General features: G+C 31.2%; 4 protein-coding genes across 34 annotated transcripts; 2 read left to right on the top strand and 2 right to left on the bottom strand.

The window, feature by feature from the left end:
- Window positions 1–814: 814 nt before the first annotated feature.
- Window positions 815–3,860, bottom strand: LOC137818973 (probable LRR receptor-like serine/threonine-protein kinase RFK1). 31 transcript variants are annotated; one of them, XR_011082196.1, is made up of 7 exons: window positions 3,542–3,860; window positions 3,367–3,420; window positions 2,978–3,049; window positions 2,805–2,875; window positions 2,640–2,710; window positions 2,393–2,452; window positions 815–1,072 (listed from the first exon to the last, which is right to left on the bottom strand). XR_011082196.1 is itself a non-coding variant. In XM_068622646.1 (5 exons), the coding sequence occupies exons 1-4, from the start codon at window positions 3,655–3,657 to the stop codon at window positions 2,812–2,814; spliced, it is 306 nt and encodes a 101-aa protein (XP_068478747.1). In that variant the 5' UTR covers window positions 3,658–3,860; the 3' UTR covers window positions 815–1,072; window positions 2,805–2,811. The 31 variants fall into 31 exon arrangements, 2 of the variants coding, with proteins under 2 accessions (XP_068478747.1, XP_068478745.1); XR_011082191.1 differs by lacking the exon at window positions 815–1,072 and adding an exon at window positions 1,347–1,609 and having other exon boundaries at window positions 2,393–2,472; XR_011082185.1 differs by having other exon boundaries at window positions 2,393–2,472; window positions 2,640–2,875.
- A 1,153-nt stretch (window positions 3,861–5,013) lies between these two features.
- Window positions 5,014–5,580, top strand: LOC137819249 (kiwellin-1-like). Its single transcript, XM_068623036.1, has one exon. It carries the CDS (start codon window positions 5,014–5,016, stop codon window positions 5,578–5,580), a length of 567 nt encoding a protein of 188 aa, XP_068479137.1.
- A 5,050-nt stretch (window positions 5,581–10,630) lies between these two features.
- On the top strand, window positions 10,631–12,018 carry LOC137819026 (F-box protein At4g22280-like). Its single transcript, XM_068622728.1, has one exon. The coding sequence runs from the start codon at window positions 10,857–10,859 to the stop codon at window positions 12,012–12,014; it is 1,158 nt and encodes a 385-aa protein (XP_068478829.1). The 5' UTR covers window positions 10,631–10,856; the 3' UTR covers window positions 12,015–12,018.
- A 543-nt stretch (window positions 12,019–12,561) lies between these two features.
- LOC137819776 (FT-interacting protein 7-like) lies at window positions 12,562–17,901 on the bottom strand. The gene is made up of 2 exons (XM_068623758.1): window positions 17,490–17,901; window positions 12,562–15,892 (listed from the first exon to the last, which is right to left on the bottom strand). The coding sequence occupies exon 2, from the start codon at window positions 15,844–15,846 to the stop codon at window positions 12,820–12,822; it is 3,027 nt and encodes a 1,008-aa protein (XP_068479859.1). The 5' UTR covers window positions 15,847–15,892; window positions 17,490–17,901; the 3' UTR covers window positions 12,562–12,819.
- Between the last annotated feature and the right edge of the window lie 763 nt (window positions 17,902–18,664).

Below are 18,664 nucleotides of genomic sequence, written 5' to 3'. Positions count from 1 at the left end.
CCATCACTACAAGAAAAAGTATTTTTAGAAACTAAATTATTGGTTTCTAAAATGACAAAATTAGTCACTAACTTAATTAGAGACTAATTTAGAAATTAATAGGCTAAAATCATGGTCGCTAATTTTAGATACCAATTTAGATTCTAATTTAGAAACCAATTTAGTTACCATTAAATAAAAACCAATTTAGTGACCAAATATATAGAAACTAATTTAGTGACCAATTATATAGAAACCAAATTAACAACCAATTTCATTGAAACTAATTTAGTAACCAAAATATATAGAAACTTATTTAGTGACCAAATATATAAATACCAAAAAATGGTCACTATATTAGTCTCTAAATAATATAATTTATTATAAAATATTATTTTATTTACCTACTTACTCTTTAATATTTATTTATTTATTTATTTATATATTTAAGTTCACTAATTTTAAAATAAATTTATAAAGTTCATCATCTCAAGTCATATTTTATATTTATTTATAACCTTATGCTTAGTGGCATCAACTACTACTTCTTTTTATTAAAAATGGAAATATATAATAAGAAGTGTTATTGAAAAAATTTAATATTCTTCATTTTCTCTATATCTATTCATAACTTATGCATTCTCTTCACTGTAGTTATTACTGCTTAAATAGAATAAAAAATAGCCTAGATGTATACCGAGATGAACAATATCTATTCATAACTTATGCATTCTCTTCACTGTAGTTATTACTGCTTAAATAGAATAAAAAATAACCTAAATGTATACCGAGATGAACAAAAGAATATCACAAATTAATATCAGGTGGAAAAAAATAGAAAATAGAAAAATTTTATACTTTTTTTCTTCTTTATACTGTTAACATCAATAGAATATTCATGGCAATAGAATATTATCATCATGTTTTAACATGATAATTAATGAATCGGGCTACTTGGATCCGTGAGCTAAACTAAAAAAAAAGCAAAGAGTTTAACTCGGATTATCCAAGCATGCATGCAGAGTATTAATTTATTCCCTTTTTTTGTTTTTCAATCTCTCCATTTTCTTCTGTTCTCAATCTGCTTTTCATGCTACAAAAAAGAAAGAGGGAAGAAAAATATATATATAAGTACAAGTCTCAAAAGACAAAGCCTCGATCAAAGAACAAATAACAGAAATCACCATACACACGCATTATTATTTCATGAATGATTGTTTCTCATTACTATTATTATACCATGATGATGAATAATTCATATTCTTGCACAATTGTTATTGAGTGAATCTCTTATAATCTCTAGTACTAACAACTAAACAATCTAGTACTATCAAGCAACAAAGGGATGATGATGAACTAAGTGGAGATTGTACAAATTTACTCACAATTAATAATTAATTAATTTCCCTAGAAGTGGGGAGGGTAATAACAAGAACTGTTTGTAGGTGGTCTAAAAAGACAAAAGACAGCCCTTTGGATGAAACCCCAAAAACAGCAACACATAGCAGTGCTCCATCTATCCTCTTTATGAGGAAGACCAATGAATGCCCCATCATGATAATTTTGGCATTTTTTGGCATGTTAACCAGTGATATACTTCCGTCCCAGTTTTTCTCAGTGCTTTTCTACTCTGATTCCACAAGCATTGATTAGTGGAATGGTACAATAAAACCATTTACAATTCAAGAATATACTACATCATTTTTTATGCAATTAACGCTAAATTTTTACAAGTTTGTTCTGATGTGACATTTTATTAGAACTCCCTAGTTATAATATTTTATCTGCATTTCAATTTCTTATAAAGATTGTTGTTGATATTGAAATATTGTCTTTTATTGTTAAAAGCCAGAGTTCTTAATTTTAAGACCTCCAATTATATTATATAAACTTGTTTCAATAATGTTTTTATAATATTTTAGTTTTAAACTTAAGATACTTCATAAGATCTCTATATTAGAGATGTTCTAAGCGTAAAAATGAAATAGAAATCCTATTGTCCTTTGTGTACAACCCAAAATGAAGTAAGTTCTTTTGTGTTTTAGCTTCACATTAGACAGACTAAGTTCTTTGAAATACCATTTGAGATTTAGATGACTGAGTTTAGGTTTTTCTCTATAAGGTTTCTCTCATATTAAGTACATTTAGTAAATCACATATAAATTTAAAGTATGAATTACTTCTAGAATAAAGATGAATCAACCGGGAATTGTCTATATTTTGCAATTGCTATTGCTATTGCTAGGAAATAATTTCATCATGATTTTTTATGCCAGTTCTATTTTGCAGTGACCACATACTCAGTGACTAAAAAATCTATCGAGTTATACTAAACACTCCAAATCTATGAGAGTAAAACCTTCATTGCAGAAAATTAATATAGATAAAGAATTTTGAACCACAAGAAACTTACATGCTACTTCCATCCTTCAGGATTGAATTCTGTATATTGCCGCATGCTACGTGTTAGGAGCTAACAGAAGCAATGCCAAACTGTTTAATTCATTGTGTCAATAATTTAACATAAAAACAAATATTTAGTTTCATTATAAAAATTGTGTACATTACATGATTCTGGAATCATGAAAATTGGTTGAAAATTATCCAGTAGAAAAATTGCATAGTCAAATCATTTAACAAAGAAAGAATTAGAATCTCACAGTCTTTGGAGAAGTTGCCTGCTCTGTATGAAACTAGGTATTGTTCTAGTAAATTGTTATCATTTATTCTACTGCAGTGTGATAATGAATTGTATGCATGAGATGCACTATATGAGTTAAGTAGTTGGGTTATAATTAAGAAGAAGGTCAAATATCAAAGCTCACAAGTCAGTCAAATGTTGTAGTCCAGTAGTGTAAGTGGTAAGTTCCCAGTCAATTGATTCGATGACAGAACCCTTCAGTGTTAAAATTGCAGAAAAAAATCATAGGAAAACATGATATCTTAAGAGAAAGTAAAAATAATAATAATATTAAAAATGAAAGAATTGGTGTCTTACAATGTCTCCAAGTTAATTAGTTTCCCAAGCTCCGGTGGAACAGCACCAGAAAATTGGTTTGCTTCAAGCATCCTAATTGGAGACAAGACAAATGAAGAGGTTAGTAAGGATGATAAACCACATACTACCACAATAACACTTTCAAAGTATACCTCATTCTTGAGGATTTCTATAAACATGATAATATCTAGGACATAGGAAGGAATTGAATTAAAGCTTGGAACATACAGGTATCTAAGAGAGGTAAAATTTCCTAGATGCTTTGGAATTTTCCAGATAAGGGATTCACAAGAAGAGAACTGCACACAGTTTTACGTAATATATAACTAATATAAAATAAGAATTGTAGAACGAAAAGTTTGCAGTAGTTGGAAAAGACTCAGACTCACATTGAAGCCCATTCCTCTTGAATCGAACCGGTGAAGCAATTGTAAGCAAAATCTCTGTCCACAGAATAAATTTAGGGTTGAAGATGGGGAAGATACACTGTAAGTAAACTTATGCGGAGCTTCGAAGCAAAAAAATAAAAACAAAGAGAGAGAATGAACACGAATCGAATCTGACACTTGAAGAGGTTCTTCGGAGCAGAGAAACTCCATTGTTGTAGAGTGCGAGAGTGCGTTGCCGTCATCGTGCAGAGTGCATTGTCGTCGCCGTGCAGAGTGCGTTGTCGTCGCCATTGCTGCAGGGTGTGTTGCCGTCGTCGTTGTCGTCTCTGTTGCAGAGTATTGCAGAGCCGCAAGGTGCCTTGTCGTTGCGGTTGTCGTAGCTGTTGTCGTCGCAGAATGTTGCAGAGTGTGTTTGTGAGTTAGTGTATTTGCTGAGTGAAAGATGAGTAGAAAGGGTTAAAGAAAGAGATAAATTTAGAAATTCAAAGCACTGTTTCTTCAGATTTAAAAAATTAAATAAGTTTTTAGAAAGTATGGATATCTATTTAAATTAATTTATAATTTTGTTAATTTAAATAATATTTTGAATTTATTATTAATTTATGTTTATGTTTAAGTAAAATTAAAAAGTTAAAATACTATTTTAATTGTAATTGTTAAATTGTTATTAATTATTTTAATATTATACTAAAATTAATAAATTAGTAAATTTATTCATATTAATTTAAAATATTTTATAAATTAATAATTAGTTTTATAAAATTTAATCACTCTAAAATTAGTATCTAAATTTAAATAATAATGACTAAAAATTAAGTATAGATTAGAAACTAAAAAATTAGTTTCTAATTTAATTATTTTTATAAACCAAAAATTAGTCACTAAAATAAATTAAAAGTAACTTAAAAAATGATTTCCAATTATATCTTAATAAGAGACTAAAAAAATGGTCTCTAAAAATAATTTTATTTTTATTTTTATTATTAGCAACCAAAAATATAGTATCTAATTAATTATAACTTTTTACTAATAATAGATACCATTTTAGTATCAATAATTTTTAGTTTATAAAATTGTATCTAAATTAGTCACTATAGAAATTAATTTTTTTTATTTCTAAATTAATTATTATTAGACAATTTTCTTGTAGTGCATGGCTTGGAAAAGAAGACAAGATAGTTATAGTGGCGGATACGGCAGGTAGAAGATGTTGAAGAGAATCCTGTATGCAACAAGCTACTCTTAATATTTTAGTAATTTAATCTTAACCCAATCTTAATTTACATTTCTATAATTCTTGTATCCCATCTGTTTATCCATGCATGATCATTAAACTAACTTTTAGCTTTAAGTTCTATGCATGAAATAGTATTTTTTACAGTGCCACTAATTTGATCTTATTATCCCAACAAAACACACTCAACACAATAACCATACTATTGATGTAAAACAAAAATATCTCTTGACTAGTGATGTGCATGTATCAGTATATTTCATGTAACACAATAAGAAGAAAAAAAGAAACAACTATATATTATAGATGTTGTGCTTTACAAGGTGGTGTGTATTTTGACCAACAGATATGAAAACTTCTATATATCCCCATCTATGCATCAAACATTCACAAACAAAGCATATACACAAAAAATGAAGAGTGCTTTCACAAAACCATGCTCTTTGGCACTACTTTTTCTGCTACTGACAAGCTGCATGCATTCCGAAGCACAGCAATGTCGTCCAAGTGGAAGAATCAAAGGGAAAAAGGCTCCTGCAGGAGAATGCAACCAAGAGAATGATTCAGACTGCTGCAAACAAGGAAAAATGTACACAACATATGAATGTTCCCCAGAAGTGAGTGGCAACACAAAGGCATATCTAACCCTTAACAGCTTTGAGAAGAATGGAGATGGTGGTGGGCCTTCAGAATGTGACAACCAGTACCATTCTGATGACACACCAATAGTTGCACTCTCCACTGGATGGTTCAACCACAAGAGCAGGTGCCACAACAAAATCACCATCCATGGCAATGGCAGGAGTGTGGAGGCCATGGTGGTTGATGAGTGTGACTCCACCATGGGGTGTGATGCAGACCATGATTATCAACCTCCTTGTCCCAACAACATTGTTGATGCATCAAAGGCTGTGTGGGAAGCCTTGGGTGTCCCTCATGACCAGTGGGGTGGATTACAAATTACTTGGTCTGATGCTTAATGCACTTAATTAACCAATGTATATAGCAGTGTCTATGTCTTTTTTTTCTGTTCTATGTATGAGTTTGTAGAAAACTATAATTTCTGTTCTGTCTTTTTTTCTGTTCTATGTACGAATGAGTTTATTACTAATATTTTATAAATTTACCAGTTTAAAACCTTATTAGATATATATAAATTGCAGTGTTGTGTAGTTTAAAAAATTAAATATAAAAAAAAATCATTAAATATAAATTAATTTTAAAAATAAAAAATAATTAGTTACTATACTGACTATAAATTAGAGATCAATTTATAAATTAAAAAAATTATTAGTTTCTAAATTAGTTTCTATTATTGATGAATAGTTTCTAAATTGGTATCTATTAGCTACCAAGGTTTTTGCTACCAAATTTATAATTTAAATAATTGGTTATTAAAACTTTGGTAGCTAATTAGATATCAATTTAGAAATTATTTATCAATATTAAAAACTAATTTAGAAACCAATAATCACTACAATTAAACAAGGATTTAGCGTGGGCTAAAATAAGACGCTTATGCGTCGAATTTTCGTTGGCCACAGTTGGACGAAAAAGCCTTGGAAGCAATAGTGTGGGCCAGTGAGTTGGACGCAGGTTGCGTGGAACGCAAATTGCATCATCCGAAGACTTATGCGTGGACCAAAGGCGTGAGCCAAGGGATGAAAATATAAATTTTCGTATGTAATGCAACAGATTTTATTTTTAATTTTTTAATTATTATTTTCATCTTTTTATTTATTTTTTATTATTATCTATAATTATATATAATAACTATTATTAAGGTTAGACACAAATTCTTTTGTCATATTATAATTTTTATTATATTTATATTTATAATAAAACTTTCAAAATTTTCATTTATTTTATTTTAAATTTATACAACAAATAAATAAATTTAATGTATAAACAGCTATATATAATTTTTACAAAAAATCTTTAATTTATACAAAAACAATTAAATTCAATTTATACAACAAAAATAATTCATTTCATTTATACAACAAAAAATTATTTTAAAATATATAACAAATAATAATCTATATTGTTTAATTTATATATGACAATATATAAATTAAATAATCTTTAAAATAATAAAATATTTTATATAACATTTAAATAATTTAAATACATCTTTTTTTTACTCAATTATTAATTTTAAATCAAACACTTAATAAATTTAATTTAAATAATTTATATTACAAATTTATAAATTAAATAAATTTATTATAATATTTAAAGAAATAATTTTAAAATAAATGCAATAAAAAATTAAATATTAAAATATTTTTTATAATGTTATACATTAAATAAATTTAAAGAAATAATTTTAAAATCCTAAAATATAAACATGCGTGGGTCGTGGCCGACGCAAGCCGACGCATATGCATGGGCCGCGGCCGACGCAAACTGGATTTTAAAAAAATAAATAAAAATCCATAAGTGCGTCTGTTTTAATATTTAAAATAAAAATAATAGTAATAAACAATTAGATAAATTCAATTTACTATTATAACTTTTTTATATATAATTAAAGAAAATTAGATTTTAATATTTAAAATAAAAATATTAGTAAATAAACAATTGGATAAATTTAGTTTACTATTATAACTTTTTTATATATAATTAAAGAAAATTAGATTTTTATAAAAAAAATTACCTAAATAAGTTTTCAGAAAATATTTTTTTATTATTATAATTAAAAAAAATAACTGAATTTTTATTAAATATAATTACAAATATTAAATATATTTTTTTAGTTTTTAATATATTAAAATTATTTTGAATTTTTAATAAATCAAAAACATTTAATCAAAAAGTTAAAACAGATAATGTTAATCGAAAATAAATAAATAAAGTTTAAGAAGAACATTAAAGTTTGATAGTAAGTGAAAATGCACAAACATGACAATTTAATTTAAAGATTACATAATTTAACAACATAAAGATGATCTATGAGATCTTGTTCTATATGGGAACTTTGTTTGTTGTCTCAGTGGCTTTCATCATCATTATTTTCTTTTTCGTTGTCGTCAGATTCAGTCAAGATTCTCACGTGAACCAAGTTATACCGTGAAGGGTTGCACATGGAGGAAAAATTCAAAATGAGTGAAGGAAAGCACATGGAGAAAAATGACAAAACGAGTTCAAGTAAAACTCGTATACCATGTTAGCGAGTTTACTTTGAACTTGTATTCACCATTGACGAGTTCAAGTGAAACTTGTCTACCGAGCTCACTTGAAACTCGCCTTCCCCATTGGAGATTTCACCTTAAATTCGTGGTCTCCCATTCACTTATTCAATTTGATGCCTAGTTGCATTGCATTGTTAAATTTGATGGCATAGCTAAATTACATGAAAGCACTTGATTGAAAGGATGAATTGAGTGACGATTTTACCCTATCAAAATGTTTAGTGCGGTTGACAATTTACCCTGAAAACAAAAAATAAAAATTGTCCATTTTGAAAATTTCAAAATAAAATTACACTACTTTCATAAAAAAAAAAAACAATACATTGTAAAGTTTTAATCAGAATTTTGCATAAACAAACACATCTAAATCCAATATTGCTAAAATATCCTAATACTTCTTTGTTGCTTTTATAGTGATCATACTTCTAAACATAATATCATGATTTTGAACTTGTAAATTGAGCTTTAGTGTAACTTAATCATTTACAACCAAGCATGGCCACAAACATTGAATCTGTAATACTCATCATTTTCAAAATTATATTAAACATTATTATGAATTATGTAAATTAACAATCAAAATTATATTCAAAATTATTTATAAAAAGTTAGTCCAAAATAATAATATAAAATATTATTTCCTAAAACAAAAGCAGATCCCATTCATATATAAAAAATATTTAAAATTCAAAAAACAAAAAGAACATCCAATTTATTTAAACTATTTCATCCTTTACTAATCACCATAGAAAAAGACACTATTTTTAAAATTAGATTCATATAAAAAAAATTAAATAGAGAAGAAAAAAATACAAAACAAAAAATAAATTATTTGTTTGCTTAAACGAAATAAAAGTGTATATATAAAATAATATTTTTCTTGTTTTGTTTTGAAGGCAGACGTTGTGCTCCTCCTTCCTCCATTATTCCCAGCTGATGACAGAAAACGCTAACCATTGGTGCTTCAACTAAAACATATGAATCAAGAGTGTCTGTATTTTATAAATGATCCAAACACTTAAAATTTCCAAGTTAAGGTCGAATAAAATTTGAAGTAGAATATATATATATATATATATATATATATATAAGTTTATTAAAAGTTAATCAGAGATTATTACGAAAATAAGAAATTACAGAGTTACGCGTGTTTTACGTAGGTTTATGAATAAACAAATATAACAGATGATATTTTTATCAGAAAAAGAAAATACGTTTTTATTTTTCTTGTGTCACTATTATATTCTCGATTATATAATCTGAAAGTTAATTTCAAATTCAAAAATAGTTACAAATTATGTAATCTAATTATGAATTTGGAAAATGACTTACGGATTACGTGATACAGAATATTACATAGGGACATTTTTGGAAATACAAAAATTTATGAAGGTGATAGAAGAACATATGGAAGTACGGAAGAAACAGTCAATCAATAAAATTAAAAAGACCCACTTTAAGGTGGTGTAACCCTTATACAAAGTAAAAGAGTTCAAAAAGTATATTTCCAAATACATCAAAACCAAAATGAAACCCTAAACCCTAAACCTCCTACTGTTTACCTCAACACTACCAACTAAAGAAAAAAAAAACAGAAAGATCAAGGATCAACCCTTATAAATACATTAAATCGAATGCATATATACCAAGGGTTCTAGACACCAGAGAACGAGAAACTTCCTGACAGTATCATTGAAGAGATCCAGGACCAAACTTTAACATGTGTCAAGGAAAAAACTTCAGTATGATCAACCACTCCACCTTCAAATAAACAATTATCAACAAAAATATAATAAATAAATAAAGAGATACTTATCCCAACCCTTATACAAATAACAAGAGACCTCATCTCTATAGAATTAAACTTTTTAAACATTCCTCCCATGAAAAAAAATGCTAAAACTAACCATCTAAAACTTTTTAAACATTTTTCTTTAGTCTATGTGGAGTATCTAAAGGAAATAGTGGTATGAATGTTAGGTTGGACTATATATATTAAAGATGTATTAATGGTGTAAAATCTCTTCTATATACAGTAGTTTTATGTCTTCATCATATAAATATACAATTGTTACATTTGTATTTTTTTTATCTGTTAGTTGGAGATGTTATTTGAGAGTATTATAAAATAGAATAGATCTGAATAAAATGAACAAAAGAGTAAAAGAAAAACAAATGATATGAGAATGAATATATCTTCAATGGTGTATGGAATCAGAATAAATAGTTTGAATATATACAAATTGTACACTCATTCTAGGGTTTACCTAAATAAAGAAATAATCAATCAATAAATACTAAAATTAACAGACAAAAACAAAATAAAAGTTATTCACCTCTCTATAAAGAGAAACAACTAATAATTAGAAAATACACAATTAATATTATATTCTTCTATGACTCTAGAATGCATATCCTTCTATACATGTCTCTGTTAGTGGTTGACACAAAAAATCTTAATACATCTACAATTTTAATGAATATTTGAAATTAAATTAATTAAATTATTATACTTTTAGAAATAACTTTAATTAGAACAATAATTAATCATTCCATACAATTTTATAAAAAATGAAAATTTTGCTTTTTTTTAATCCTGTAAAATTAGAATAGATTTCGTTTTTATTCTATCTTTATTCAAGGAGAGAAGATTATTCTGTTAACTGTTTTTTCTTTGACAATAATATATATAATCTTTTATCTTATATTTCAATATCTTTAAATAAAAGAATTTAGATGTTTAGCAGAAAATGGTAGGGTCGGCATCTTGAAGAGTGTGCTCAGCCTTTGAAATCTTGTGTGAGTTGTTCGTGTGTAGATATCATGTTTTATTGAATAAGTTTAAAGAGATAATTGTATTTGTAATTTTTTCTGTAATAGAAAAAAATAAAATTTTAATAAATTTTATGTTTTTTTTTCAGTTGATTTATGTTTAGAATTTAGGGTTTAAGATTATTTATTTTTTTTCAGTTGATTCATATTTAGGATTTAGGATTTCAGAATGTGTTTTTAGAGTGAGGGGTGGTTCTTACGAAGGAAGTGAGTTTTCGAAAGCCCTAAAAATGGTAGGAATAAGGAATAAGAAGAGGAGAATAACCAATAAGAAGAGGAGAACAACGAATCAGAAGAAGAGAGAAGAAGATGGAGAAGATAGAATCAGCAAGCTGTCAGACGATGTTCTGTGTCACATCCTTTCCTTCCTTACAACGAAGGAAGCCACTGTTACATCATTGGTGTCACGCAGATGGCGTGTTCTATATTCCATGCTTCCATCTCTCCACATTCACTGCTCCAAACCAATCATCCGACACTACTCCGATGTTGGTATCTTCGTGGCCAAACACACACAGCAAAACATCAGAGACTTTCATCTCCACTGTGACACCGCTCATGATTGTTGCGCACATTACGCCGATGAATGGGTCTCTGCAGTCGTAGCAAAGAAAGTTCAAAACATCGATATCTCCTTCTGCCACTCCGAGGAAATCGTCCTATTCTTCAATACCTTGTTCACTTCCTCCACACTTGTCACCTTGAATATCACAGGCTCCTTTTATCTCGACATTCCTCCTTCTGTTCATCTCCCTAATCTCACCACCCTCAATCTACGTGTCCACTCTTGCATACCCCACTCTAATCTTTGCAAGCTTATATCCGAATCTCCGGCTCTTAAACTGTTTTATCATAGGCCAAACTGTTTCGGCTATCACTTGGATGAGATGATGATTCTGCTTAACTCTGGACAAATCCAAGTGTTCTTTCGGAACCGCTTCTGCGACCTCTTCATAGAAAGTGATGGTGATTATGATTTCATATCATATGTTCTGGCGCTAAGAACATGGCCAAAGATTGTGAGAGTGAAGGCTTATTTGACAGTGCGGTTTGAAGCCAAAAATTTTGTTGACAGGATCCTTGGAGGACTACGTAACGTTGAGTGTCTGTATATCAAGTATTTTAGGGATTCAGTGACGCCTTCTTATAATCTCCCACAGTTTAACAATTTAGTTGAGCTTCGTCTTCTTCTTAGAAGGAATGACTCCCTCTTTGACGAGTTTCCCACAAAGTGTCCTAAGCTTAAAGTTCTTGAATTCAATATCATGGACCATCTCTCTCGCAAGACTGAAAGATATCGATATGTCAGAGATGGAGTCAGGAAGAACGACCTTTCAATTGCTCGTTTTCAACCTCGTTTTCCTCAACCTCCAACACTGCCACTTTAGGACTTTTAACTTGTGTTTTAAGTTTTATTTTCAGTTTTTATGTTTCTCTTAGTTTTATGTTTCAGATGTTTTATGTTTCACATGTTTTATGTTTCACATCTAAACTAATTCTCAATTGCTCTTCATTTTTGTTTAAAGTTACAGTTTGCTATATATAATATATGTGTATCAACGTTTTTATTTTCTATCTGTATTCAATCTCCCATTTATATAGATGGTTGTTACTATTGTTTATTAGATTGGGTCAACTTGAAAAATCACATAAAAATTAATTAATTTATTATTGTAAGTAAAGTTCCATACAAAAATAAACAAAATGAACATATCAAAACAAAAACTTACAAACGTGTTATCTTAAAATTTGAGGGGGGAAATTAAAATATTGTTAAATGCTCTCACGTTAGTCCCTAAACATCCTCAACAAATCACTTTTCTTGTTCCTTTAGTTTGATTGGTAAAAAGTTTAGAAAGAAATTTTCAATTAATTGCAATACTTACAAAATTTTGTACACTGAATTTTAAGGTAAGAGAAAGTGAACAAAGATCATTTCAGTACTCTTAAAAAGACAATTTAGTTGCAGATACTTGACTTCAGAGATTACAGTTCAAGCATAGAACAAAAGTTGAAAACGCTGATTAACATGAAAACTACATTGGAGTTTACCACACTAAGTATACATTTGCATGAACTGTGAAAACTTAATCAATAACACAAAGTGAGATAGCTCCAATGATTTTACAGCCACTGCCAAAAATGAATGCCAGCAGCAAATAAGTTCTCAAGAACACACACACTGTCCTCCATTTACAGCATGCTATCTGTGAGAGACGGCAACCTGCGGAAGAAGTTCACCGGAGCCAGCGGCACCTTGCTCCGAAGCATGGGATGCCTCATAAGGTAAAATCCAGTGAGAAGAATAGGTAGCTGAAAGGGTGTCACATACAACACAATAGCAGACACAAAGCAGAACACCATGAACATGGTGGTGGCACGAGGATCACGCCAGTTCACAAGAGCTTGGAGCCTCTCACCTTGAGTAGCTAAGTCTCCAACAACACTCTGAATCCTCCCAGCCACGCTTCTCAATCGATCGTACCTCCACCGAACAATGTCAGGGCTCCTTGAGGAGGGGAATGTGTCAAATTCCTCATCAAGCTCATCTGGGCTCACACCTTCTGCATAGGAGAGTCTGGTGTTCATGTGAGGAGGGCACCTAGGACGGAACCTCCAATTCCACATGCCGATCACAAACATGTATAGAAACACAGTTGGCAGAAGAAGTTCAGGGAAACACACAAGCATCAGAAAAAGAATGTGCACCAGCACTGTTGTTACAGGATGCTTCCATGTGGAAACCTCCCCCAACCATCGCACAACTGAGAGAATTCCAGAAAACACTGTCATCAAACGGTAGAAGTTGGCCTTGCTGCGCCTCATACTCCATAGATGAGAATCTGTGTCGGACATGTATTCAACTACCTCCTTTCTAAGTGGGGGCTCTGCCCTACTAAGTCTAGCAGCAACAACATTGACTGCTTGGTGTCGCAGCTTTTCCTGCTCCATGATGTTAAGGGGCCTTTTGTAGTGCATTTTTGGCAAGTGAGGCTTGAAATATAGCTGCATCAAGTCAACCATTGAGGAACAGGAGAATCTAATGGCCAAGTGCAACTCACCCATCTTCTTGACACCTGAAGGATGTAGCACCAGTAACGGGTATACGTTCGTGTAAACACGGCCAGCTTCCAGGGTTGAGATCCGAATCCGGACTTTACCGACTTTTAGATCTTTGTTACCATCTGGATTACTAAGGTGTCCATTATCAAATACCCCCACAGTGAGAACTGTAGCTGGATCATAAACTTCCCAGGTGTACTGCTCATTGTATTTCGGACTTAGACTGTCACTGATGGTTCGAGTCCGAACCCATTTATGCCCAAATTTTGCCACACAGAATGTATCTGTTGTCCCCCTTCCATCCCTGGTTTTCATTGGATGAAGTCCATTAACACTTAAAATGCCAATTTCTAATACACCAATTGGCTTCTTCCAGAGCTGCTTTGATGTGGCTCTGAGATCACTACTGTAATAAGTTGACCCGTCAAAAACATGGTAACCACCATCAAGACAGACACTGAGGTGAATTCTACTAAAAAATTTATCTTTCTCCTTTTTTTCGTGTTCCCCTTCGATTGCAGATGACAAGGATTCTTCAAGGTGATACCACCTGGAATGGATAGCTCTGTCATCAGCCCGCTTGTCAGCTTGGCTTAAGGGAATAGCAGCAACTCCAATAGTCTCATCCTTGCTGGGACCAACTCGATTTTCAACTGAAACAATCAGATGTTCATCAAAAGGTTCGGCGGCAACAAACATCAGCTCTTGATCCCAACGTAGAACCATGCTCCTTGATTGAACTGGTTTTGTTTTCAAAACCTGGTTACCTATCTGGAGCTTAACATAGGCATCATGGATTTGGGAATTCTCTGATGCATGTAAGTCCTGTGCCTCAATCACTTTAACCCGTACATACCATAATCTTGGTGAATGGTAAACTTTTGATCGCATATGAGCATATGCATTTGAAGAGAGCTCACCAGGAGTGAGAGCATCAGAATGCCAGGCATCAGGAAAAGCTTCATCAGCTTGTGTACCAAACCACACAGCTAGCATCAACTCCCCCTTTTTCTTGTCCTTACCCTTGTCAAGCCTATACCATTCTGGAGCCAATGGACTATTAGGTGGAACACGGGTAGGAACATCATGAAGATCAAACCTCACAGTCCCGACAACTCCATCTAGTAACATGTTCTTGTCTTTGACTACAACTTCAAGCGCAGTTGACTGCTGATTCTCCCTTGCAAAGGCAAACACCTGATTCCATTCAGGATCTTGAGTTTTCTCATAGTGCTTGGTAGTTCCTTTGAAATTTCCAATCTTTACCTCCACATAAGGATCAAGGCCACCAGTCACACCCTTTGATGGAAGGTCACGAGCTTTTACAACTCGTACAAATAGGTACTGCATTGGTTCAACAAGGTCGTAGGAGCTGGCTAGCCCATATCCACGTATAACTCGCCCACCAACAACTTGACCCCCTCCAAGATAAGGGCTTGTCTCTTTGAGTGCATAATCCATTGGAGAGGATGAACCTGGATATGCATGGAAAACTCTAGGAGGAGGCAGTCCAGGTTTAATCTCATGCTTCCCATGGTCTATAGTCTTTTTTGCAGGTTCTGAAGGAGAAGATTTATGCTGCTTTTCTTCATTTGAATTTGGAAGGCTGTGAAATGTGTGCTTTGTGTCATTTTTCTTTCGTGAAAAAACATTCAGGATTGAATTTGTGAATGAAACTGGTGATTGATCTGGGGTTGAGCGTTGGACTGTGTCCACAGAGGGTTCCACGTCATGAAGAGGGTGTGAGGATTTTATTGAAGGGTCATCAGTGACATATACCTTCAATCCAAGCTCCCCTTTTATGCGGGAAAACACGTTTTTCTTTTCCAGAGGGTAGTGAAGAACAACAGCATCAGAATATGGGACAAATGAGGGTCCAGTGAGGTGGACCTTACCAAGGAAGATTTTGGAATTATTGTTCTTGCTATAGTGATAGACACAGGCATCAAGAGTGAGAGTCTGCAATTTGTTAGGATCGGTAACATTGAAATAAAATTTCTCATTCCAAACAGGACTCAGATCTTTCTCTTTTGTTGAAGTCCGAAATTTCTGACCATCAAAGTGAAGTTCCACATAAGTACTACAGGAGCCCTGCCCATCTTTGGGCATAAGGTCATGAGCCCCCACAACTTCCACACCTAGCTTCAGATTGCTCATTGCCAATAACTAATTCAATTCCAGGAAAAGTTGAGAGAAGTTACACCTGAAAACAAAGGATGAAACGAGGTTCATCATTATTATAGTATCAAATATAGATTTCAATATCCTTATGTGATGTAAGTAACTTCCTGGTCATGTCCTCTATTAGTGGATGAAAATCAAATGCTTAAATAATGAAAGTTTTGCTTTAAATTCAAAGACAAAAAACGAAGCATATCGTTAATCCAGCACATTGTTTTCATTCTTTATAAATGTTCAAAGATGCATTCTTGCAGCAGGGTAGCAATTTTGTGATACATCTAAGCTTCAAAATCTTACTCTGTTGGCAGACAAATTCTCCTAAGTCCTAACAAAGAATGCAAGACACCATCTTTTAAGAGTGTAGACCAAACTGACTACAACATTACCACATTGACCAAGCTCAACTTTACTTGAAAACCTTTGAGTTCATGTCATAATATTCAAAGTCAATATAATGTGGAAAATCCCAAGAAATAAACATTATTTAAACAAAAGAATTCTCTTTCATTGAGTTATCAAAGGAAGGCAAGACAACTTCAAACTAGTATTTATATGGCATTTTATTTTTTAATAATAAAATTTGACCAAGGATGTCAAATATAAATGAAATACTGCTAAATGCATAAACTTTTTGTGTGTGCGTGTGTAAAGGAAAGCAACAGGACTTATTATTTTATTTTTTATGCATGGACTTATAAATTATTATTCAGTTGATTCCTATCATAAATAAGACAAGGTATGACACGATTCACCCTGCTGAAATCAAAAGAATGAAAAATAAAATAAATATAAATATAAAAAAGATGGATATCAAATCATTATCAAAAACAAGTTATTCTTAAAACTCAAGCAAAAAAGAGAAAAATTAGTTTCAACCACCACATCCACAATAGTCTTCTGCGTGATAAAGAAGCAAGACTATAATCAAAACGAGACTTAAATTCTTTTTATTCCAAGTTATAAAAAAGTATCTCCAAGATTGCAAAAGAATAGAATGACAGAAACATCATAGGAAAAAAAGGCAAGACTCCTTTTACCACAGTACATGAGACCGTATGACAGAAACCTTCAGATACTCTGAAGAAAATGAAAATCTCAAATGAAAAGGAAAAAAAACATTCCCTTGATCCGTGAATCATGAAACCCCGAGTGTTTATGTATACTCATTCAAGTTCTTATTATCAAAATATGTGCAGACTTTCAGCAGAAAAGCAACCATGAGATCTACTCATTTATCCAATATTTACAAAATTAAGGGTGAAAAAACAATTTTTTTGACACAGAAGAAAAGTTGAACCTTACACAAATTTTTAATTAAAATAAAAATTTCTCAGGTAAGAAAAAAGTACAAAAGGAGACCGATTTTCTGCTACAGGCTGGCCAAAATCCCAATACTAGATTTCAACCCCAAAAAAAAAAGCTTTTGAGGCCACACAGCAGTGAAAATAAGAAATAATAACAAAACCCCAAAAAACTTTTAAAAACAAACCCCTTTCCTACAAAAAAATCCAGCAAAAACCATCAAAACATTCCACATATACCCACAGAGAAACAAACACATAAAAATAAAACCAAAAACAAAAGAAACCCATGACAAAGAAGAAGAGGAAGAAACACACCTGAAATTTCGAGCTTTGAGACTTCCCTGTAAGACCCAGAACAGAAAAAACACAAGACGAGGTGAGATTTAGGTGGCAGCAGAGAAGCTATACGAAAGACAGAGAAACGAGAAAGGAAAGGAGAATGGGGTTTCTGAGAAGGTTAAGAGAGAAAAAGGTCAGGTCTCAAGTGGCACACATAAATTGACGTTGTAGAATGTCGGTTTTCGGATTGTTCAGTAGTTATAGGAGTGCTGTTGTGAATTGTGCCGTGGGGTGTCTGTCTAAGAACTCAAAACACGGTTTTGTTACAGTGCTGTTGGGTTGGGTGAGTTTGGCCTTGGCCCCACCTTTCCACGCATCAATGGATGCAATTCCAAACTCTCTCTCTCTCCCTTTTTCTGTCACAAGTTTATGTAAGTGTTCATGCTTTAATTGTTACTAGTGTTTCTTCTTCAAATACACTTTCATAAATCTTTTTCCACTAATATTTTTTTATTTAGTTTTGTTGTATTTGAATCTCTACCATTTTAAAAATTAATATGTCAATGTTTTCTGCAATAATTCTTGAAAACAATAATTATTTTCAAGGATGTAAAATATATAATCATTTGCTTGAGTAAAAGTGTATTAATTTTTTAATAAAATTTCAAATTTAAGATTTGTTTATTAGAATTATAATGGAAAGAGAAAATATAAATATATAGATTCTTTAATAAAGATTAGGCACTATTAATTTCTTACATCGAAATCCAGTAAAAAAACTTATGAACAGTCAGTTATTTAAGTGATACGGATAGTCAATTAATTAATTATATTAATTAATTATTATATCAGTCACTCATTGAATATGAATATTTATATTTCTAGGTCAATATTTATAATCCCTCCTTGTATTTTCGCTTGTGTTTCTCTCATTATTGAAGTTTCTTCATTTTTTATAATTACATCCTTTGAATTACTTGTTTTTTTTCTGAATTACCATAATTTCACAGCACTTAACAAAATCATCATGTAATTTTCTTCCAACTAGTTTAGAAAATAGGAAAAATAATTAAATTATAACTAAATCTTTTAGTGCTTTATTTTCTATGTATATATATATATATATATTACTAGTGAATGTTGTCATGTGGAATAAATTAAAAACTCCTGTATAAAATGAAATATAATCAATAGGTATTTATATGCATCTT

The sequence above is a fragment of the Phaseolus vulgaris genome, chromosome 10, assembly GCF_000499845.2.
Source record: "Phaseolus vulgaris cultivar G19833 chromosome 10, P. vulgaris v2.0, whole genome shotgun sequence".
NCBI lineage: Eukaryota > Viridiplantae > Streptophyta > Magnoliopsida > Fabales > Fabaceae > Phaseolus > Phaseolus vulgaris.
Note: the sequence above shows the minus strand (reverse complement) of the source record. Positions and strands in the feature narration are given on the sequence as shown.